This window comes from Gopherus flavomarginatus, chromosome 5 (assembly GCF_025201925.1).
Source record: "Gopherus flavomarginatus isolate rGopFla2 chromosome 5, rGopFla2.mat.asm, whole genome shotgun sequence".
Lineage (NCBI taxonomy): Eukaryota > Metazoa > Chordata > Testudines > Testudinidae > Gopherus > Gopherus flavomarginatus.
Genome location: NC_066621.1, coordinates 77650274 through 77674166, shown reverse-complemented (window position 1 = coordinate 77674166; position 23893 = coordinate 77650274). Strand labels below are relative to the sequence as shown.

General features: G+C 40.3%; 2 protein-coding genes across 3 annotated transcripts in view; one reads left to right on the top strand and one right to left on the bottom strand.

Moving 5' to 3' along the window:
• APIP (APAF1 interacting protein) overlaps positions 1-23893 on the top strand; it is a 305323-nt gene that overhangs the window by 216549 nt on the left and 64881 nt on the right. The window lies entirely within an intron of this gene.
• Positions 18497-23893, bottom strand: part of CAT (catalase) — a 34024-nt gene continuing 28627 nt past the window's right edge. For both annotated transcript variants that reach the window (XM_050955380.1, XM_050955382.1), the window contains 4 exons: positions 23628-23761; positions 21284-21391; positions 19830-19916; positions 18497-19333 (listed from right to left, as the gene is read on the bottom strand). In XM_050955380.1, the coding sequence (XP_050811337.1) occupies positions 19268-19333; positions 19830-19916; positions 21284-21391; positions 23628-23761 (395 nt within the window). In that variant the 3' untranslated portion in view covers positions 18497-19267. The remainder of the gene's footprint in view (positions 19334-19829; positions 19917-21283; positions 21392-23627; positions 23762-23893) is intronic.

The window sequence follows — 23893 nt, the reverse complement described above, 5'->3', positions numbered from 1 at the left end:
GTGGTGTGAGATCCCAGGGGACTGGGTCTGGATCCACCAGGGAATGGGTGGGGAGAAAGGAGGGAAGGGGGAGAGAAAGGTTAATTTCTCTCTGTGTTAGGATTACTTTCTCTCTCAGGGAGAGTCTGGGAGGGGGAGAGAGAAGGAGGGGGGAAGGTGAATTTTCCTCTCTGTTTTAAGATTCAAGGAGTTTGAATCACAGTAATCTTCCAGGGTAACCCAGGGAGGGGAAGCCTGGGAGAGGCAACGGTGAGGGAAAGGATTTACTTTCCTTGTGTTAAGATCCAGAGGGACTGGGTCTTGGGGGTCCCCGGGCAAGGTTTTGGGGGGACCAGAGTGTACCAGGCACTGGAATTCCTGGTTGGTGGCAGAGCTACAAGTACTAAGCTGGTAATTGAGCTTAGAGGAATTCATGCTGGTACCCCATCTTTTGGACGCTAAGGTTCAGAGTGGGGAATTATAAAAAAATTATAAAAAAAAAAGCCACATCTGAGGCCTTTGACAGGCCACAGTAGTTGACACTAATGCATTAGTGAATGCATCAAAAGACTATTTCCATCCACCTACCAAAATAACTAAGTGTTTTACATCTGTGACTATTGTACGTCACAACCCAGGAAGCATGAGTCCTCTGCTACATTTCTGAGCTAGGGCATGTCGCATGTGTTAGTATGACATTGGACCAGTATGGAATTCTTCTTTATACACAAGTTAAACCTGTAAAATAGTCACATCATTATTTGTTTTCCATTGTGCTGAACATCCTCTGTATAAAATAGAGAAACAGAGCATCACCTTGTTCTCCAAAAATACAATTTTTGACCTTCACCATTAGTGCAAAAACTGTTGATTACCTGCAATACTGTACTACACCAGCAGAGGCTAGCCTGAAGCTAACAGAGTAAGATGCTATTTACATCTTCTGAATGAAAAATGGCTAGCAGTTATCTCATAGTCTTTGGTGAAAGAAAACAAATGCCACCTTGGTATAAAACACATCTATCTAATGATTAAAATGGTAACAAAAATGGGACTTACCTTACTTGTTAAGTCCAGTTTTTAATCTGAGTCTATTAGCAGTTCCTCAGTGGTAGTGGTTAAATTGCTAGAGCTCACTGTTTAAAAAATTACAGGGAAGCATAAAATACTGGTTATTATTTTTTCCAGCACATTCAAACTGCTTCCCAGACGATATACAACTCTGCAAAGCTTTGACATGTGGGAAGAAATAAGAAAAGCCAGGCTGCTTGTGAAAATAACTCTTCCAAATCAATATTAGCTCAAAGATGCAGCCATTCTGCTTTCTAGCACCATTAACACTATTCTCCTGAATTGTTTGGTAAAGTGAAATTTCATGTCAGCTTTACAAGATGAGTAATTTTTATGCAAATCAATTTCCAACAACTCTTTCAGTTTCTAAAACTAATAGACTTTCAGGCAGTAACTGATACATTTACATCTGAAAAGCTATAGTATTGTTTTCTCTTTTGGAACAGTGTTTAAAAAAAGACAAGCTACTTAATTTACAAATAAGACTATTTGCTAAAATATTGGCTACACTGGTCATTTCTACCCTGAAGGAATTATTTCAGCAATTCTGTGTTCATTGCATTATGTCAAATTATCCAGACAGTGATGCAAGTTGTGACAGATATGAGAAGTTCCTGTCATATCTAAGAAAAAAAATATGGACAGCAAAAGTTGTGTATTATGAGCTTGGATGATCAAAGGATTATATTGAACAAGATGGTAGACAAAGACTTATTTTCGGACAATACATGTGACGTGAACTTCTTGGGAAAATATCTAGAGGGAAGTAAAGACAAGCTCCCCACCCATGGTTATCCAAAAGCCTATCTTTTTGAAGCTACATCCTAAGGAGTGGGCCTCTGTCTGCTGATCACCTGAGCTACTCATGGGCGTGGTTATTCTGAACTAAGACTGTTATGAATTTGTAACCACAGGAAAACCTGTTGTGGGATTCGAAGGACTGACTCCTATCAGGGTCCTTATTGGAGCTGGGAGTGCGGGGGGGAGGTTATCGCTTGTAAGCTTATTAGCATGTGTGTTATGATTATTGTTTTTAATATGTTCTCAACTTCAAAATAAATATGCTTGCTTATAAAGGATTGTGTGGTAATTTATTACTGTTGGCAATTAGTGCTATTCATAGCCTTCAAAGAAAAAGCAAAGTGCAGACGCTAGCCTGTTTAGGAAATATCACAGTGTAGCAGTGCTTAATTTGTGCCGAGGCTTGTCCAGGCTGAGCCCCGGCACCTCTGGTTTGGCAGTTCATAGCCCTGGCACCTCTGGGCTTGTTGCATCAGTTATGAAAGTAAAAAGAACTTGTTTTCTTAAACAAGTTCTTCCATGTGCATAAGAGATTCAAGCAGCAGCAGTACAATGCTCCACCTCCACTCACAGGTCATTCAGCTGCTGGAGGAACCTCCCTGGAGAGTTATGTTACTAACACCTCTTGCTTGAGTGTTGTCATCTCTTTCAGATGTGTTCAGGGAACTGTGCAGCCTGGAAAAAACCCTTGTCAAGAGGGAGAGAGAGACATGGGTCTCTCTGCCCAGGAGAGGTGAGAAGCCGGGAGCCAACAGTGGGTATCCTCGACTCAAGGGACCACAGAGGGGGAATACAGGTGCAGTGGCCCCAAACAAAGACACAAGTAATGGACACTATTGTAATCTAGGGATACAAGATCATTGCTGCTTTAGTGATGCTGCACCAGTTTAACATTTAGTCTGATTTGACTGAAATTGATGGACATTATGTGAATAAAATGCTGTATAGTTTACATGTCTGAAGCAGTTAATCAAATCACACTTACATGCCAAGGGCCTCAGACCAGGAGTTGGCTCTACAATAAACCTGCTCTACTAACTCCAAAAGAAGTATGTAAAGTTCCAGCGGCATGATAGTGTGCTAAGGTAAGTCACAGATACAGAAATTATCTACCAACTGAAGGAATGAATAATAGGGGATAGTATTAACAAAAATACCTGGAGGAAAGCAATCAAATGTGGAAATATATGGAAATATGTTCAAGATAAAATAATGGTGTTTTTATACTCTTAGTATCACACTGCCATAGGACAGATGTTCCTTGAAGAATTCATGGGAAATCATAACACAGCAGTTTTACAAAACTGGGGGGAGGAGGAGGGAAGAGGAGATAAACTATAGATGCATAAGGCCCTTGTTGCCAAGAAGGCTAACAGCATTTTGGGCTGTATAAGTACGGGCATTGCCAGCAGATCGAGGGACGTGATCATTCCCCTCTATTAGACATTGGTAAGGCCTCATCTGGAGTACTGTGTCCAGTTTTGGGCCCCACACTACAAGAAGGATGTGGAAAAATTGGAAAGAGTACAGTGCAGGGCAACAAAAATGATTAGGGGGCTGGAGCACATGACTTATGTGGAGAGGCTGAGGGAACTGGGATTGTTTAGTCTGCAGAAGAGAAGAATGAGGGGGATTTGATAGCTGCTTTCAACTACCTGAAAGGGGGTTCCAAACATGGATCTAGACTGTTCTCAGTGATACCTGATGACTGAACAAGGAGCAATGGTCTCAAGTTGCAGTGGGGGAGATTTAGGTTGGATATTAGGAAAAAAATTTTCACTAGGAGGGTGGTGAAGCAGTGGAATGGGTTACCTAGGGAGGTGATAGAAACTCTTTCCCTAGAGGTTTTTAAGGTCAGGCTTGACAAAGCCCTGGCTGAGATGATTTAGTTGGGAATTGGTCCTACTTTGAGCAGGGGGTTGGACTAGATGACCTCCTGAGGTGGCTTCCAACCCTGATATTCTATGATTCTATGATTTTATGATTTTATTGCTTGTAATGAAATAGCTTCAGTTATTTGCAGAATTGTATTAAAATGCAATATACTATATATATTTGTGTCTGTGTTACCTTTGTTAAATCAAAGAGATTAGATAGTAATTTTTCTGCTGTCTCAGACATTGTGACCTGAAGTAGAGACTCCAAGATGGATACTTTTCACTGGTGATAACATTGTAAAGATCTCACAATCTGTAATAAGGATTATAAAGGACTGATATTCCTGCTTCTTTGACACAAAGGTTTTTGATGTCCTCATCAGTTTGAAAGCAATATAACAAAGACGTGATGTTAGTTACAATATATAATAAAGCAAAATTGGCTGGAAAGTATCATAGAAATCAGAACAGCAAACTTAGGAACTATCAGATTGTGTGCCAAATTCTACCTCTTATATGCCACTTTGAAAATCTGAATATTGATAGGGAAATAAATACATTCTGAGCACCATAACAGAAACCCAGCCCTTTAAATGAAAAAAAATTCAATAGATACTACAATTTTGACAAAAATATTGGCTGATACTTTTAAAAGATATTTACATTTGCATTTTCATTCATGAAATTTCTAGTGCTTCTTTTCATTTTGTCATTTCTAAATATATGTCTCCACACTCTATTGCATGTGTACACTCAGTAAAGAACATGTAAGCTACACCCTTTTGTATTACAACTTCTTGTTAGAGGGAGAGCAGCAGTGGGGAACAGGAAGGAAGGGATTTGCTGCAATCAGCTGTGTTTCTATATATACGCAGAAAGCAAAGCAGGGAAACAGCTACAAGCGCAGGGACCAAAAAAAAAGATCTAGAAGAGAGGGTGTTGATAAGTACTTGAAGCCAACATGGAACCTGTCATGACAGCCAGTCTCAACAATCAGCACACAGGGATAAGTGAGCTGAGATTATATGTGTGGGCCAGAGCCCTCCATTTTGTGTAAATTGGCTTAGGCCAATCATTGTCTAAGACCATTAATAATGCCACAGCTGAAAGCCATACTATAGACACTTGTGAAGACTGTGTATTGAGGCCCTGTGGGGTGCATTACTATTTGCTGCCAATAGGAGACTGCTAGAGGGGTTGGAGCTTGCACTAGTTTGGGGAGTTTCTACCTGGGGAACTTGTAGCTCTCACTAAAGGAGAGTATCAGAGGGGTAGCCACGTTAGTCTGGCTCTGTAAAAGCAGCAAAGAGTCCTGTGGCACCTTATAGACTAACAGATGTACATGCGATGGATGTGTCTGACGAAATGGGTATTCACCCATGAAAGCTCATGCTCCTATATGTCTGTTAGTCTATAAGGTACCATAGGACTCTTTGCTGCTTCTACTAAAGGAGAGGCTATTCTGGATTTGTTTCTGACAAACAGGAAGGAACTAGTTGAGAACTAGAGGGTGGAAGGCAGTTTGGTTGAAAGTGATCATGAAATGGTAGAGTTCATGATCCTAAGGAATAGTAGGAGGGAAAACAACAGAATAAAGACAGTTGACTACAAGAAGGCAGACTTTAGCAAACCAGAAGTCCTTTCTTCAGCAATAGACTGCAGGCAGCAGAAGAAGGAGCAGAGCACAGCAAATTTCAATGAGTTAATTCAAATTAGCCCCCTAGAGACAAACTGTGGTGGTTTCTGCATGTTTGTTAACTGCCTGCAGCAAAAGACCCTCCCTATTGCCCTGCTCTTGGAATACCAGGCCCAGCAATAGGTAAGTTTTTTCCCCTCAGTTTGGGTGAGAGGAAGAGCTTTCAGAGCTGTGGGGGGATCCTGAGCCTGGAAGGAGTGTCAGGTAGAAGGGGGAAGGATTCTGAGCCAGCAGATGGATTTTCTGAGAGAGTTGGAGAGTTTTTTGTTGGGAGGGAGGCATATGGGGTGGTCTGAGCTGGGGTTCTCAAGTAGCAGAGAGTTCAGAACTGAATGTTTGCCTTCTAGCTGTGGAAAATTTAAAAAAGCAAGAGGAGGGGTTCTCAGTCTGGGGAAATGGGTTTGGGGTGATTGTTACTGAGTTGGAGAGGACTGCAGTGTTAGGGAGGATCTGAGCAAGGAAGGGATTAGCAGAAATTAGATTAGCAGAAATTAGTGCAGGGTTGAATGGAGCCAATTGGTGAATGGGGATATGGGTGAATTAGTGAGTCAGCTGGATGGGAGGGGAATGGCTGAGAAAAAGCTAGATTGGAGGATGAAAGGTTGGAACTACGAGAAAAACGAAAAAAGTATCATGGAGAAATAAATACTGTTTTATATCCACTTACTCTTTACCCACTTCCCCACAAACATCTGTTTGAAAGGATGTTTGAAAGGATGGTAAGCCTGCAGTGGAGGGAAGGCAGCCATAGCCCTCTCAGATGCCTGGTTGGTTCTATCAGTGGGCTTCTACAAGGTAGTGAGCTCTCCCTTCTTAATCCAGCAAAATATTTAAGTGACATGGGGAGAGGCTATTCTGGATTTGTTTATGACAAACAGGAAGGAACTAGTTGAGAACTGGAAGGTGGAAGGCAGCTTGGGTGAAAGTGATCATGAAATGGTAAGAAATGGTAGGAGGGAAAACAGCAGAAGAAAAACAGTGAATAAAGACAATGGATAATAAGAAGGAAGACTTCAGCAAACTCAGAGAATTGGTAGGTAAAATATTGTAATCCCTGAATGGATAGCCCTGTCATTGCCACTCAGGGAATTTGTAGAAAATAAAGATAAGGTGGACCTAAGTTGCCTGTATATGGAAATAGGCACAGGCAGCTCCTAAGGCTAATGCTGAATCAATCTGCAGAGAAAAAAAATGTACTTTTGGAAAAGCTTTCAATTCCATGACATAGCCCTGAGACATTTATCTGAAAGGTTGATCTGTTTTCTATCTGCTTAAACTGAGTTTTGAAATATTGGAATAAATCCAGGGGAAAGGAGTGGGCAGAAGACAGGTATGGCAGTCAATGGGTGCATGATAAACGTATATTGTAACTTAGATATTTATGTGATAAACTGCTCTCTCTATCTAAAATGTCATCTGCTACCCCCACGCTAATTACACAGCCTTACCAACAGTGGAGTATCAAATAGCAATTGGGGTTCTTTTTCAAGGTACTCGAATACTTTTGCATTACAATATTTGCTGATATGAACCATTTCAAAATTGCCAAAGGCTCCTGAAAAGGAGAACCCAAAATCACGTCTATATGTCATTAGATTCCAGGGGATGATCTAAAATGACCAATGCCACACCTTTTATAATAATGTAAAGGGTCGTCATAACCAAAGTCATATGGATATTAACTAAGTACCGAGATACTGTGTGTTAGCTCATCTAAGGAATGCATATGTACAATTTCACAGGTCAAGCTATGTCTGTTAGTTCCTTTCTCTCAAGGTACAGAGTGAAGTTGTACCAACTAGTGAAATGGATCATGCTGTAATTTACGGATTGATAAATAGTCTCCTTTACTTTGTAGCAGGCCTCCTTGAGCCAACTACCACTAGAGTCTTTTATCATCTCCAGTGTGTAGTAGTAGTTTTCTTTTTGTTGTTGCTTTGTACTAGAAAACTAACTGCATAGGTATCAGTGCAGAGTTTCAGCAAAATAATTTTCAACATGCATCCTAAGGGCTTATCTACATTTCACATACACCCACATTATGTTACCCAGTTACAATATGGTAGAAACTTGTCATATGGCTGAGATCTAATTGTGTTGGAACTGGGATAAAGGCTCAAGGCTTTAACTCAACTTTACAACACTGCCAAATCATGTGCACTGTACAGACTTAGCCATGTTGCTACAGGTTCCCCTAAATGTTGCTATTGCAAATGGGTTGGGTCTTACATTGTATATTTCTCATTCTTCTTATCCTTTTCTATCATTTTTTACAATGTTGCCTCATTGCTTATTACACAGACTTGATTGCTCTTGATTCTTTAGCTTTCTCTAGCTGCTTTTTATAAATATAACTGTCTTTCCTTTGAAATCCACAAGTTCCTTTGCATGCACAACTCTCTTGGGAATCCTCTCTTGATCCAAGTGAACCATATCATCAGTGAAAACTACATCTTAATAAGAAAAGGGCCCAATGGCCCTACTGTCATGATGTTAAGCTTATCTCCCACTGAGTTCCCAGCCCCAGGGTCAAGGCTACCAGCTTCTAATTTAAAATAAAAACCAAGAGTTGCACCAGTGGAAGTAATAATGTAACTCCTATATGATGATGATAAGCTAAGCAATGTAGTACAGTGAAAGTTACCCTGAATACACAGAATAGTTCTTGAAGCTGTAGACGGGAATTTGAGAGAGTTTGACAGAGGGAGGTTTACAATGGTGAGGAGGACCCGCAACACCTGTGCCAGCACTGCTTCTGTCTCCTCCATCTGTGCCTGTAGCCAGACAGAGCACCAAAGCATGGATGCTTTTACCCAGATTCTGGTGTGGGCTTGCAAAGACTGTAATTTGCAATTTCCACTTACTGATATCCAGGCTGGGAGTGGCATCCAATGTGAAAGGTGCCTACTGGTGGAATCTCTCAGGCAGCAGGTGGGAGAGCTACAGGAGGAGGTGGCTAGGCTGAGGAACATCCATATCCATGAGCAATTCCTGGACAGTATCCATGTGGAGACAGCTGACGGTGCTGTCCCAGTTGACAGGACTACTGACACACCAGTGGAGGAGGAGGTGCCTCAGGGTGTATCTGACACACCAGTGGAGAAGGAGGCTCAGGGTGGACACAGCCAGCTGGTTACTTCTAGCAGCAGGCAGTGCTCCACCGCTGCTGCGAACCCTCCTGCTGTGGTAAAAGATAACCGTTATGCTCTTCTTGATACAGGAGAGAAGGAATCACCCCCAACAGTTAAGGAGGTGAAGCCTCGTACCCCTAAGGCTGGGAGGTCTGCTGCCACCACTGATAAGAAACGTAGGGTAGTGGTGGTTGGAGACTCTCTGCTGAGGGGGACGGAGACACCCATCTGTCGCCCTGACCGTTCATCCCGGGAGGTATGCTGCCTGCCAGGGGCCCGTATCCGAGATGTTACAGAGGCATTGTCGAGGATTATCCGGCCTTCTGACTACTACCCCATGCTACTCATCCATGTGGGCACAAATGATACTGCGAGGTGTGACACTGAGCAGATCAAGAGTGACTACAGGGCTCTGGGAGTACAGGTTAAGGAGTTTGGAGCGCAGGTGGTATTCTCTTCGATTCTTCCTGTTGAAGGTAGGGGTCAGGGCAGAGACAGATGCATCGTGGAGGTGAATGCCTGGCTGCAAAGATGGTGTCGCCAGGAGGGCTTTGGCTTCCTCGACCACGGGATGCTATTCGAGGAAGGACTGCTAGGAACAGATGGCGTTCACCTTTCGAAGAGGGGAAAGGCCTTATTTGCTCACAGACTGGCTAACCTAGTAAGGAGGGCTTTAAACTAGGTTCGACGGGGACAGGTGAGCAAAGCCCACAGGTAAGTGGGGAACAAGACCTGTGAGATGAGTTGGAAACAGGAGGGAGCACGGGTTATAATGGCAGAGAGGAAGGAGGGTCAGGGCAAAGCTGGGAGGCAAGATCAAACCAGTATCTTAGATGCCTATATACAAATGCAAGAAGTATGGGTAATAAGCAGGAAGAACTGGAAGTGCTAATAAATAAATACAACTATGACATTATTGGCATTACTGAAACTTGGTGGGATAATACACATGACTGGAATGTTGGTGTGGATGGGTATAGTTTGCTCAGGAAGGATAGACAGGGGAAAAAGGGAGGAGGTGTTGCCTTATATATTAAAAATGTACACACGGACTGAGGTAGAGATGGACATAGGAGACGGAAGTGTGGAGAGTCTCTGGGTTAGGCTAAAAGGGGTAAAAAACACAGGTGATGTCGTGCTGGGAGTCTACTACAGGCCATCTAATCAGGTGGAAGAGGTGGATGAGGCTTTTTTCAAACAACTAACAAAATCATCCAAAGCCCAAGATTTGGTGGTGATGGGGGACTTCAACTATCCAGATATCCAAATAACACCGCGGGGCACAGACTATCCAATAAGTTCCTGGACTGCATTGCAGACAACTTTTTATTTCAGAAAGTTGAAAAAGCTACTAGGGGGGAAGCTGTTCTAGACTTGATTTTAACAAATAGGGAGGAACTTGTTGAGAATTTGAAAGTAGAAGGAAGCTTGGGTGAAAGTGATCATGAAATCATAGAATTTGCAATTCTAAGGAAGGGTAGAAGGGAGTACAGCAGAATAGAGACAATGGATTTCAGGAAGGCAGATTTTGGTAAGCTCAGAGAGCTGATAGGTAAGCTCCCATGGGAATTAAGACTGAGGGGAAAAACAACTGAGGAAGGTTGGCAGTTTTTCAAAGGGACACTATTAAGGGCCAAAAAGCAAATTATTCCGATGGTTAGGAAAGATAGAAAATGTGGCAAAAGACCACTTTGGCTTACCCTTGAGATCTTGCGTGACCTACAAAATAAAAAGGCGTCATATAAAAATGGAAACTAGGTCAGATCACGAAGGATGAATATAGGCAAATAACACAGGAATGCAGAGGCAAGATTAGAAAAGCAAAGGCACAAAATGAACTCAAACTAGCTATGGGTATAAAGGGAAACAAGAAGACTTTTTATCAATACATTAGAAGCAAGAGGAAGAATAAGGACAGGGTAGGCCCACTGCTCAATGAGGAGTGGGAAACAGTAACGGGAGACTTGGAAATGGCAGAGATGCTTAATGACTTCTTTGTTTCAGTCTTCACTGAGAAGTCTGAAGGAATGTCTAGTATAGTGAATGCTTACGGGAAGAGGGTAGGTTTAGAAGAGAAAATAAGAAAAGAGCAAGTAAAAAATCACTTAGAAAAGTTAGATGCCTGCAAGTCACCAGGGTCTGATGAAATGCATCCTAGAATACTCAAGGAGTTAATAGAAGAGGTATCTGAGCCTCTAGCTATTATCTTTGGGAAATCATGGGAGACGGGGGAGATTCCAGAAGACTGGAAGGGGGCAAATATAGTGCCCATCTATAAAAAGGGAAATAAAAACAACCCAGGAAACTACAGACCAGTTAGTTTTACTTCTGTGCCAGGGAAGATAATGGAGCAGGAAATCAAAGAAATCATCTGCAAACACTTGGAAGGTGGTAAGGTGATAGGGAATAGCCAGCATGGATTTGTAAACAACAAATCGTGTCAAACTAATCTGATAGCGTTCTTTGGTAGGATAACGAGCCTTGTGGATAAGGGAGAAGCGGTGGATGTGATATACCTAGACTTCAGTAAGGCATTTGATACGGTCTCGCATGATATTCTTATAGATAAACTAGGAAAGTACAATTTAGATGGGGCTACTATAAGGTGGGTGCATAACTGGCTGGATAACCGTACTCAGAGAGTAGTTGTTAATGGCTCCCAATCCTGCTGGAAAGGTATAACAAGTGGGGTTCCGTAGGGGTCTGTTTTGGGACCGGTTCTGTTCAATATCTTCATCAACGATTTAGATGTTGGCATAGAAAGTACGCTTATTAAGTTTGCGGACGATACCAAACTGGGAGGGATTGCAACTGCTTTGGAGGACAGGGTCAAAATTCAAAATGATCTGGACAAATTGGAGAAATGGTCTGAGGTAAACAGGATGAAGTTCAATAAAGATAAATGCAAAGTGCTCCACCTAGGAAGGAACAATCAGTTTCACACATACAGAATGGGAAGAGACTGTCTAGGAAGGAGTATGGCAGAAAGAGATCTAGGGGTCATAGTAGACCACAAGCTTAATATGAGTCAACAGTGTGATACTGTTGCAAAAAAAGCAAACATGATTCTGGGATGCATTAACAGGTGTGTTGTAAACAAGACACGAGAAGTCATTCTTCCGCTTTACTCTGCGCTGGTTAGACCTCAGCTGGAGAATTGTGTCCAGTTCTGGGCACCGCATTTCAAGAAAGATGTGGAGAAATTGGAGAGGGTCCAGAGAAGAGCAACAAGAATGATTAAAGGTCTTGAGAACATGACCTATGAAGGAAGGCTGAAGGAATTGGGTTTGTTTAGTTTGGAAAAGAGAAGACTGAGAGGGGACATGATAGCAGTTTTCAGGTATCTAAAAGGGTGTCATCAGGAGGAGGGAGAAAACTTGTTCACCTTAGCCTCCAATGATAGAACAAGAAGCAATGGGCTTAAACTACAGCAAGGGAGATTTAGGTTGGACATTAGGAAAAAGTTCCTAACTGTCAGGGTAGTTAAACACTGGAATAGATTGCCTAGGGAAGTTGTGGAATCTCCATCTCTGGAGATATTTAAGAGTAGGTTAGATAAATGTCTATTAGGGATGGTCTAGACAGTATTTGGTCCTGCCATGAGGGCAGGGGACTGGACTCGATGACCTCTCGAGGTCCCTTCCAGTCCTAGAGTCTATGAGTCTATGAGTCTATAGGAAAAGTTGCTTCCAGAATCAAGGCTAATCTCCACTAACATTCAAGACTGATTCCTATTTGAAATAGGAAGATCACTACAAGACCCATTCCAATTACATAGATTTTTGGACTTCTATAGAGAGATCAACATGCAATAACAGATCCAACAAGTTATCATTCAAGTGTTCTGTGCCATGAAACTTAGAAATGATAAACAGTTGTTGCTGAAAGGTGCTTCTTATCTTTGAACTGCCAAATAAGCCTAACCAAAATGGTTGGTTGGTTTTTTTTCAAACTATATATATGAAAAGTTAATCAGACCTCTTCTACTTGAGCTAAAGAAGTAATTGAGAGAAGAAGGCTGTCTTATGTCCTATGTGGCCAGCCACTAGAAAGGGACATGACATACACTTTGCCAGTGGGTTATACGGCTATTTGTGAGAACGTTGGTTAGAAGGGTGTCTGGATTCTGCTCCTCAGCCAGGGAACAGAGTGTGATAGCCATAGATCTGGCAGTCACTCTGAAAAGCATTGTAGTTCACATTTCAAACTGCTACATTAAAGACCAGGATCGATTTCCAGCTCTATCTGAAGTGACCTCGTGCAGCCTCTTAGTTACCTTCTTTGGAAAATAGGGGCATGAGAATTGCTTCTGGAATAGAGATAATAACTATGAAGTATACAGAAATATTAAAAGCATTCAGTAGAAGAGGTGAGATCAGACTCAGAATACCGGAGCTTTGGGCCCAGAGCACCTTCACCCAGAGCAAAGTGTACTTTGACAGCACACTCTTCCCCCACAATTTCACCATGACAGTCATGTCGTCAGTCAGTCTTTTCTCAGGATGAAAAGGCCTTTATGCACATACATACTTACACAAAGGAACAGAAAACCCCTTAAATTAAAATACATAAGTAAATAAATAAATTGGAACATGCTATTTCAAAGGAACTCAGATACTGGAATGTCTTTGAAGTCAGTCAATTAAAAAATCAATTTGACAACGTTTCAAGATTTTTAGATTTCTATACAAAAGGATGGTGCAGTTCACAACCTTTACTGATCTGAATGAGTTAAGGGTGTGCAGCATATTGTTAGGTTGAGCCATGAATCTGCAATTTTGGCTTTTTAATCTGTGATTCTCTCCAGTAAACAAAAATCATAGTCCAGGAGGACTTCAACCTTTACATTAGATTACACTTATCTTAAGTAAACTGAGGGGTGAAGGTACATAGGTCTAATGAATGCATTATTTTGAGTTTTACTGTGTAAGAGGGCACTGGAGTATGCAGCATACATGTGTGTCCACTGCTTTTAAGGCTTTTGGGTCCTTGAAGACTGAAAGCTGTAATTGCAGGTCACATACTGGTTTCCTGTCACTTACGCATGAAGTGGAAGACACCATATCACCGACCAACTAACATTCCAGTATTGATGCCCACTGTGATGCTCTGTACTTCAAGGGAACGCCCTACACCCCCATGTTCATCTTTATAGAATGACTGTGTGGTATCCAATCAATGGTTGTCATGTTGGGTGTCTTCGGAAGGCTCATGATGCACTGAGCCTGGTTGTTATAGTGATGTTATAGTAATTGTTACAGTACAGCTATAGGTTATAATTTCATGTATATAGTTATGAGGCTGAAAATGTATCCTCATGGCTTAAAATAGGACCAGGCAAAAACTCTCCAAGAGCAGAGAGGCAGTTCACATCTCATCAGGGCTGGTATGGGACAAACCCAGCCCAGCTTCACAGGAACAAAGGATTCTGGCCCAGGTGCCAGTCCTCCTGCTTTATTGAATATTTAATTATTTGTAAAAAGTGGAAGAGCTTCAAAAACAGAGACCAAAATTCAAATCTTTCCTCCACATCAGGCAGAGGATACTGAACCCAGCTCTCTCATTTCCTGGGTGACTGTTCTAACCACTGCACTAAAAGTTCCAGGAGGGCACCACCTCCTCTGGTTGTTTTATGTGGGTTTAGATGTGCTCAGAACACATCTCCTGGATTAGGTTCCAAAGATAAGAGAGGCAGGTGAATGACTTGTTTGTGAATTCTCCTGGGTCATAGGCATCTGCTAGACACTGAGCTTCTGGGTGGTAACAGGATATAGGCAGCTGTGTGCATGCCTGCTACTTAAATTTAGGAGCCATGGGGACTTTAATGGCAGAAAATTATGCATCTATAGACTTTAGGCACTTATGGGGTTATGCAGCAGCTGAGTGTGGTTTTTGTCAATGCCATAGGTACCTAAATGTTGAGTTTTGTGGCTTAAGTCCCATTGTGAACTCTACCTCTAGGCTCTAGTGCGATGCCAACATCTGTTTTTTGTAGCCACTGACTTCTTGGGGTATGTCTATGCTGGGAGGGGAGGGAGTACTAAAAAACCCTGATGCAGCAAGTCTCTACAGACTCCGGCTTGCACTGTGGTGCTGAAAATAGCAGCATAGAGGTTCCCATTCGGGCTGGAGATTGGGCTCTGAAACCTGGCAATAGGGGTGGGCTTCACAGCTCAGACAGGATTATCTACACTGCTATTTTTAGTGCTGTAGTATGAGCCCCACAAGCCTAAGACTCTAGACCTGGGCTCTGAAACTTGCTGCCATGGGTTTTGTTTTGGGCAGTGTTGTCAGTTGGCATGTGCGTGCTCTCTCCATATAGCGCATCGGCTGTGAAGACAGCCGGCTCAGCAGACCTCAGTAGTACTGGTCAGAAAGGCCAGACTTGGTTTGATGGCGAAGGCACTCGGCCAGGCTTATTGCTGATGAAGCCTGGTACCAGTGCCTAATAAGCTCTAAGGGTACACTAATGCATGTATGCCCATGACAATGGACTCAACTCAGTCAGCAGTGGGACTTTCTGCTTCCCCCGAGGCTGGACCAAGGTACCCCTCCTATGATTTCTCTTTTATACATTGATACAAACAAGTTACGTATTACACTCTTGATGTGGTTAGTTACCAACCCTACACCTTGTACCTGTTAGTTCAGACAAAACATTTTCATCCATCATCCTGTCCTGTCCTCCAATCCTTGTTTTACACAGGGGTGTGTTCCTGAACTTTCTCCTATGATTGTGTTTGTGCAGGGGTGTACCTTACTAACCTTCTCGAATGTATACATGAATACCCTGTGCCTCGTACTTCTTCCGAGTGCTTGTGTTTTTGCAATGCTCAGTGCTTTTGCCAAGTTCCTGTACCAGACAGTGAACTTGTAAGCAAGCATTTGCTTTATGATTGGGCCTTTTCTCATAGCATGGCTTTTGCTGACTTTGCTTCAAGCCTCAAGCCTTGCACCAGGCTCTCTGCTCCAGGCTCGCTCGCTCTCTCTCCCTCTCCAGTACTACAGACATTGCCTTAGTTGCTCATTCTGGTCAACATATGAGATCAGTGCTTTGTCTAGATGCACCACAACTAGAAACTTTTTGATTTCCTGTGGAGATTTAGTTGCAAGCTTTCCCTCCTATGCAACTAGAGTGCAACAGACTCCCTTCCACTATGCCCTTCCCAAGCCAGGGTCACTATCCCTATCTATCTACTATTTATACAGGTTGCTCTTCTATGCACAAAAAGAGCATAAGGTTCTGTTTGTATATGGAGCAAAAAATGATGATTCAGAGAGTAAATAACTGCCAGATAAACAGAAAAGCTGATTATAGGAAGAGTAAACAGGCAAAGAATGAAATGAGGAGTTGTGTAACTACAAAACAGTAATGGAAGAATAGTCATTGGAATAAACCTTTTGGGATGTCACATAGTATCTGTGGAACACTGAATCCAGGTTTTTCTTAGAAAATGAGCTGCTATTGAAACAAAGGAGATTAAAAGAGAATCTTCCCTGAAACAAGATTGAAAAAGTACTAGGAAAAACTGGGGGAAATCTCAAAAACATGTCAAGAACAGTAATTCTCATTCTGGGCATTAGAGAGGGTTTAGAAGGTAAAAATATCATTTTTTTCCCCTTCAGCAAAAGCTCTCATGGGCTACCAAACCTTCCTCCATTCATTATGGAGACAGTGCAGTGAATATGCTAAAAATGGTAGAAAAATGCTAAAGCCAGGGCTGTGATATTTAAACTAATAATAATGGATTAAGTCTTTTCTTTTGATATCTTATTGCAATATAAAATGTTAAATAATATAACCTTCAACCAGAGACTCCACGTCTCCTCACTCCCTTAAAAACAGATCAAGTATGAAATTATAAATTTAACCTCGAGAGAACTTGAACAAGTGGTTCTAGTGAAACTTTTTACATTATTCCTATCTTAATACTTTTGGAAAATCATCAATTTATGTAAAACAGTGAGCTGTATGAATTCAACCAGTGACAGCCAGAGAAAGGTGAAAGCAGAATACTGTGTCTATTAAAGAAAGATGGAGCACTTCTTCCAGCTCCTGTTTTCATCAATGGCAAAATTTCTATTGATCTAAATAGGAGAGGGATTGCCCTACTGCTAAGTACATTTTTTTCTCCTCTGAAATAAACTGTAGTTAGTTTACAGCCACAATGTGGAGTAATAGTTAGAACAGGGAATGATAATCAGAACTCTTGGGTTCTATTCACAGCACTGCCACTGTGTAATTTTGAAAAGGTCAATTGAAAAAAAATTTCTGAAACTTCCATTAGTTTTGGGTTCCTCTGTTTGTGTATCCAGCCTGAGACACTAAAGGCCTGACAGTCAGAAATGCTTAATACCTGCAATTCCCATTTACCTCAGCTATTGCTTTTACAGTGTATGTGTAAGGTCTACAGCGTGGTTTTTAGCCAAGAAAAACTCAGGTCCTTGCAAGCTCTGCCTAGCAGAGTTCCTGCTAAGTCACTGCTGCCTACAAAATCAGAAGTGCTCTAGTTCAATGAGTGTGATAATGAGCACACTAGTGTTTTGCCAATGAACTGAGACCTGAGCAGTTTCTGAACTATCTGCCCTTTAGTTTCCAGACACAATGTGTATCAGTGGGTGCTTGTGTACTTAAGACTAGGATCCAAACCCTCACTTTTTTTTTTTCTTTCTATGGGGAATTTTCACATATTTTATAATGTTGAGTAAAGCCCAAATTAAAATGTAGTAACATGCCATATTAACTTTAGGCATCTGAGACAGAATATAAGGGAAGTCTGGACATGCTTGCAGATACTTGTTTACTTTACAATGAAAGCTGAACAAGTCTTGATAAGGAAGATATGAAAGGGCTTTAATAGTTTTGAAAAAAAATAATCCTCCATCATCAACTCTTGGAATCTTGAAACATATCAGCTTCTTGTGCACAGCATGGGTGTTTTGTTTTTTAAACGGTGATCATTATTATTGGGCTGTTTGTAATCAACTCCTATATAAATATTGTAGTTAATGCTTTAATTCTAGGCCAAGAAGCCACATTACCAAGAAGTCAGAATATGTGGACTTTGCAACATATCCAGAGCAAAGCCAATTGTTGGGCTCTAAAATTCTTTTCACTGTCACTGATGGGTCATGTGATTCAAGTGCTAATAGGCAACACCAATGGCCAAGAAGGAAAATACACACTACAATTCATTCCGAAGTGATGATATTGTGGAACTGGTATTTGGATAACCACATGCACATGGTGGCCATTCACTAAGGAAGCAAGGAAAAGAGACAGGAAGACCAGCTGATAATGGCAGCTTCATTCCAGCATCTCCAGGATTCTTGGTTTAACCATTGCCCTCAGTGTTGTTTTAAAATGTAACAATTTCTACATAGTCCATGTTTGACAGAATCAGATTACTTAAAATACACTCAAAAAGGTTTGAAAATAATGCCACTATGTTACAGGAAACTGCTAAAAGTCCAGATTACATTTTGCATACCAATATGGAACACCTTTCATCCCAAAAGATTCCAAAGGCTCTTGTAGAATTCACCTGAGATACAAGCTTTGGGCATGGTCCTGGGCCCACTGAGGTCAGGAATAAAATTCCAAACTAACTTACATGAAAACAGAATTGGGCCTTTTCATTCACCACTGAAATGTAGCCAGTTCTAGCTAGAATAGTACACAGCAGCTCTACAGGCTTAGGGCAGGTAAGTAATATATCCAACTGAACCTGTAACAGAGATTTATACAAACTTAAATAAATTAGCAGAGCTGGTATCTGGCAAAGGTAAAAAATTGTACTGGATTCTGAAAACTGTTTCCTTAGTCTCCTGAACAACTAACATTTATTCAAAAGAAAGTAGTTGATAATGGTTACTAAATATACCACCTAACTACTTATAGCCAAAAAAAAAAAAAAAAAAAAAAAAAAAAGAGTGCCACATTTGGTTAACTGCAAGCAATTTTATTGTAAAATTTAAACTTTAAATGATTAGAAACAAAATCACTATTTTCATCACTACCTCCCTTGCATAAAATATACCCAACCTGATATTTTCATAAGTAAGCAAAACCAACTTTAGCTTTCAGTTGTTATTCCACCTGGATATGAATTAACTACTTACAGATACATTGTACTGCAGGAAACTAGAGTTAAGCAAGAAAGTTACTGTATGTATGAAGTTCCTTTACTTCTTGCAATGTATTTATTTATTTATTTTTAACTGTAATGCTCACATTACACATACTGGGCAATTTATTTGTGACAAAATCAAGTGAAGTTCTATCAACTTGAACACCCTATTAGTTCACCTACATTGATAATCACAGTATTTTTAAGTTGTTTTCAGAAGTTTAGCCAGAAATTAGGGTCCTTACCTCAAAAAACCAATTGAAACACAATCTTTTCATTTAAGTATTTTGAGTTAATTTCCAAAACTAAACAAAAATAATGTTTAGCCTTGAAGAGAGATCTGCATAAAATCATTACCAGCCTAGAGCACTTAGTGTTAGAAGGTACTAAATTATTAGTCAGTCAATCACTTTTGATTGCAGACATAAGAATAGACACTTTGTATTACTGCATCAAGCCTGAAAAGCATTTCTATCTTGTGCGGACATCTGCTACATTTGTTAACATCTTTGACAGCTTATACTCCAGTTAGGTGGATGTAAAATCCATGGACGGACCAAACGCATGTAGCAAGCAACCAGGTTACAGATTAGATCGTTCCTTTGGAGACGCTGGACGGGTAGGTTGTGTATACGTTCTAATCACATCCTAAAAGCAACATGAAATTAATTAGGCTATGAAAAACACATTTAGGGCAAATTCTACTAAAAGAAGTTTCTTAAATGTGAATGCAGTCAAATCAACATTTTAAAGAAATTAACCAGGGCTTATTTAGTAAACAGCACAAGTGAAACATTTTGTTTAGTAATTGCCATTTTTATCCCTTTTCCTTTATGCAATTTTAGAAGGTAAGGTTATCATGTGTTAAGCTAACTAGTGTATCAAGTATATGCATGAACACTTTCTGAAATATAAAACCACTAAATTCAGTCCTTGTAATGCATCAACTAATTTGTACCAATTATCATTGCAATTAATGGTAATTATCTTATTGTATGACTGACTATCAAAACACTGAATTACCTCCAAGTTTAAAAAAAACAAACCTCAATTATATTCCATCAAGGTAGAGAGTCATGAAACAAGTTAAGGTATTCAGCCACTCAAAGCCTTGTTAACTAGAAAGAAACCATCCCTAACGTACCTGTTTGCCAGCTTCAGCATTGTATTTGTCCAGCAGAGCTTGAACACGGGCACCATACTCAGGATGAACATCAGTGAAGTTTTTCACCTGAAATAGTAAGGAAAATCATGGCATGAACAATTTCTCAGTTTCACCTTCATGCTTGGTTCTTGCCAATTCTAAAGCCTGCCATCAATATGCAATACCTAATAAGAATTATCATCAACAAGTCCCCAAACTCAGGCACCAGTTCATATCAATAGACCAGGTAGCAAGGAGTGAATGATAGGTATTAAGTCACCTAGGACAACATCCTGATTTACTGCAAATTAAACAAACATTGCACAGGTGTTTTCCATTGGAGATGATGAAGCCATTCTTCTTCCTAGCACCATTAATGCTACTCTCCTGGATATTTCAGTGAAGTTAAATTTTGGGGAATTTTCATCCTCCAAATAAAACCTTTATGGCCTTGACCAAATGAGGGTGGTTGGGTTTTTTTGTTTTTGTTTTGTTTTGAGTAAGATATCCCTATTTTAAACACCTAGTGCAAAGCACTTATGCAGTTTAATACTTTTACAATTCTGTTAGCCCACCCCACAATACAGGAAGCACAAATCACTATACTTCCACATTTGTGTGTTGACAGTGTCAGCTCATCATGCTGCCAGCTTTAGCATTCTCCTTGTTAATTATGTAAAAAAATTGTTATTTCTTTACACTCTACTGGTCATTTTTCGCATAAAATAAAGAACAGATCACCTTATTCTCCAAAAATACAATTTCTGACCCTCTCTTTTCATTCCCAAATTTGTTGATCAACTGCAATACTGTAACACACCAGCAGAAGCTAGATTTAAGCTAACACAGTAAGATCCTACAGTAAAAGTTGTGTTAGCTGGCACTTTACTAACCAGAAAGCTCTAAAACCAGCACTACTGGTATCCATTAAAAGCCTGGTTAGTGTGGGGCCAGCAGGCTCCCTTCCTGGCTTTGTGTGGCTCCTCCGAAGCGGGAATCATGTCCCTACTGCTCCTAGGCAGAGGATCAGCCACTGGGGCTCCATGTGCTGCCCCTGCCCCGAGTGATGGCTCCACAGCTCCCATCGGCTGGGAACCATGGCCAATGGGAAATGCGGGGGCAGCACCTGCAGGAAGAGGCAGCGTGCACAGCCGCCTGGCCACTCCTCTGTCTAGGAGCAGAAAGATATGATGCAGTTATGGGGAATTTCCCAAGGTGAGTGCTGCCCAGATCCAGCACACTGAAACCATTCCTACCCCAAGTCCCCTCTCACAACAAAACTCCCTCCCAGAGCCTGTGCCCCGCACTCTTTTCCATGTCCCAATCCTAAGCCCCCTCCTGCACTCAAACTCCTCTCTCCATAGATAAGTATAACTCTTAGTTAACCGGAATTTTTGATGACTTGGCACCCCCTCTTTCCCCAACACACCATATAAAGCTTTTACTGTACTTACAGCTTTCTTCTGGATGAAATGCTGAGCATCTTTAAGATGGCTAGCAATGTTCTCACAGAGTCTTTGGCGTTCATCTTCTTTCAGCACTTTGGTATAGAACACTCTCACCTTAGGATCAAAGTCAGTAGTTTAGTTTATGCAAGCCAAGGCCAGTTTTTAAACTGATTCTATCAAAAGCTCTTCATTAATAATAGCGAAACTGTTAAAGCTCAGATCTTTACACTATTACAAGAAAGCATGAAATACTGGTTTGTATTTTCCCAGCACATTCAAAACTGCTTCCTGCCATAATGTACAACTTTAAGTTTTTAGATGAGGGAAGAAATAAGAAAGCGGCAAAGAGAAGGACATGCTGATGATGAAACTAGCACTTCCAAATCAACATTAGATTAAAGATGCAGCCATTCTACTTCCTAGAACCATTAAAACTATTCTGCTGGACAGTTTTGCAAAATTAAATTTTGAAATTTTACATCTGCTTTACAAGACAAATCAATTTTAACTACTCTTCCAGTTTCTAAAATTAGACTATTTCAGGAAGTAACTGTTACAATTGTATCTTTCAATTACATATTTCTCCTTTATGACACTATCTGTAAAAAAAAAAAAATGTATGAATGAGATTTGCAAATGTACTGGCAACACTGTTTCTAGCAGTATGTCACAAATTTGGTGTTCACTGCTGTTTGTCTAATTACTTTAATTCTTATATATCAATGTAATTCAGTTCTGTTGGAACCGATTAACACTGTGTGATACAAATGTTATAGTTTAGATATCCGCAGCAACTAATTACATCAAGCTTGGAAAAAATCAGGGCTAAATTTTGCATCTGGGTATTAGTGTTCAGGTTGGCCCGAAAAAATTACTATTTGCATTACATAGTGTAAAGAAACATTTTTTAAAGGTTCTCTGAAATGACAGTATTCTAAAGGGAAATGTGGTACTTAAGAGTAGGGGTAGTGTTACCAAGATACCTAGAGAAAAGTGATGAAATATGGAGAAATACGTTCCTGGTAATATATTGGACTTCATATTTTCTTGGTATCACACTGCAATAAAAGAGGTGATCTCACCTTTGCAGGTGCAATTTTGCATGCTTCAGTCTCAAAGGCATGTACATGAAAATTTGAACACGTCATGTCTGTTGAGTTGAACAAAGTGCTGTGCAAGAAGAATTTGAGAGGAACCACAGTTTGTTTGCTGGGCAGTCAAACTCAAAGCAGTCCATGACATTAAGGCTGTCAAACTATTCAAAAATTAATCTTGATTAAATTGCGAGATTTAAAAAGCGTATCAATTAGTTGCAGTTTTAATTGCACTGTTAAACAACAATAGAATACCAATTGAAATTTATTATAAATGTATGGCAGTTTCTGTATTTTCAAATATTCTGATTTCAATTACAAAGCGTCAGTATTCACTTTATATTTTTATTACAAGTATTTGCACTGTAAAAAGAATATTTTTCAATTCACCTCATACAAGTACTGTAATGTGATCTCTTTATTGTGAAACTGCAACTTACAAATGTAGATTTTTTCTTTTTGCTACACAATTCCCCTAAAAAACAATGTAAAACTTCAGAGCCCAGAAGTCCACTCAGTCCCATTATTTATTCAGCCAATTGCTAAGACAAACAAGTTTGTTTACGTACACAGAATTATAATGCTGCCCACTTCTTATTTACAATGTCCCTTGAAAGTGAGAACCGGCATTCACATGGCACCTTTGTAGCTAGCATTGCAAGGTATTTACATGCCAGATATGCTAAATATTCATGGTTCAGCCACCATTCCAGAGGACATGCTTCCATGCTGATGACACGCATTAAAAAAAATAATGTGTTAATTAAATTTGTGACTGAATTCCTTGGGGGAGAACTGTATGTCTCCTGCTCTGTACCCGCATTCTGCCATATATTTGTAAGCTGCACTTTCACAATAGGGATCAGACTATAGTACTTGTATGAGGTGAATTGAAAAATACAAATTTTTAAAAAAAAAGTGAGCACTGTACGCTTTGTATTCTCTGTTGTAATTGAAATCAATCAATATATTTGAAAAATGTAGAAACATCAAATATTTATAAATTTCAGTTGGTATTCTACTATTGTTTAGAAATGTGATTAATCAGGATTAATCACAATTTTTCTTTTAGTTAATCACGAGTTAACTGCAATTAATTTGCAGCCATACTTGAAATGAATTGGCAAAGATCTTTCAAAGCCTCCTCAGAATGGTCCTTAAATTTAGGCTAGATGCTTCAAAGGAAAACCCACATCCAGATAACACAATCAAGTTCTATGACAGACAATGTAATAAGTCCTTTTCACATAGTTTACCTGAGACACATTATCCTCATTTGCACTATTGAAGCGCTGCACATCACAGCATGCGACAGACATGTGGCTCTCCTTCAAATTGGGCTGATCTTCAGGACCAGTAAAACTGTTTGGATAATAATTTGGGGCACCACCTTTAAGAGAAAAGATCAGAATATCAGTCCTTTTAGTCTAGATTAGGAGACAGTGAAATTAAGCACACTTGAAGGAATATATTCAAACTGATTTAGATAATCCTTTTACTCTGCTATCATGCCTATATTTCC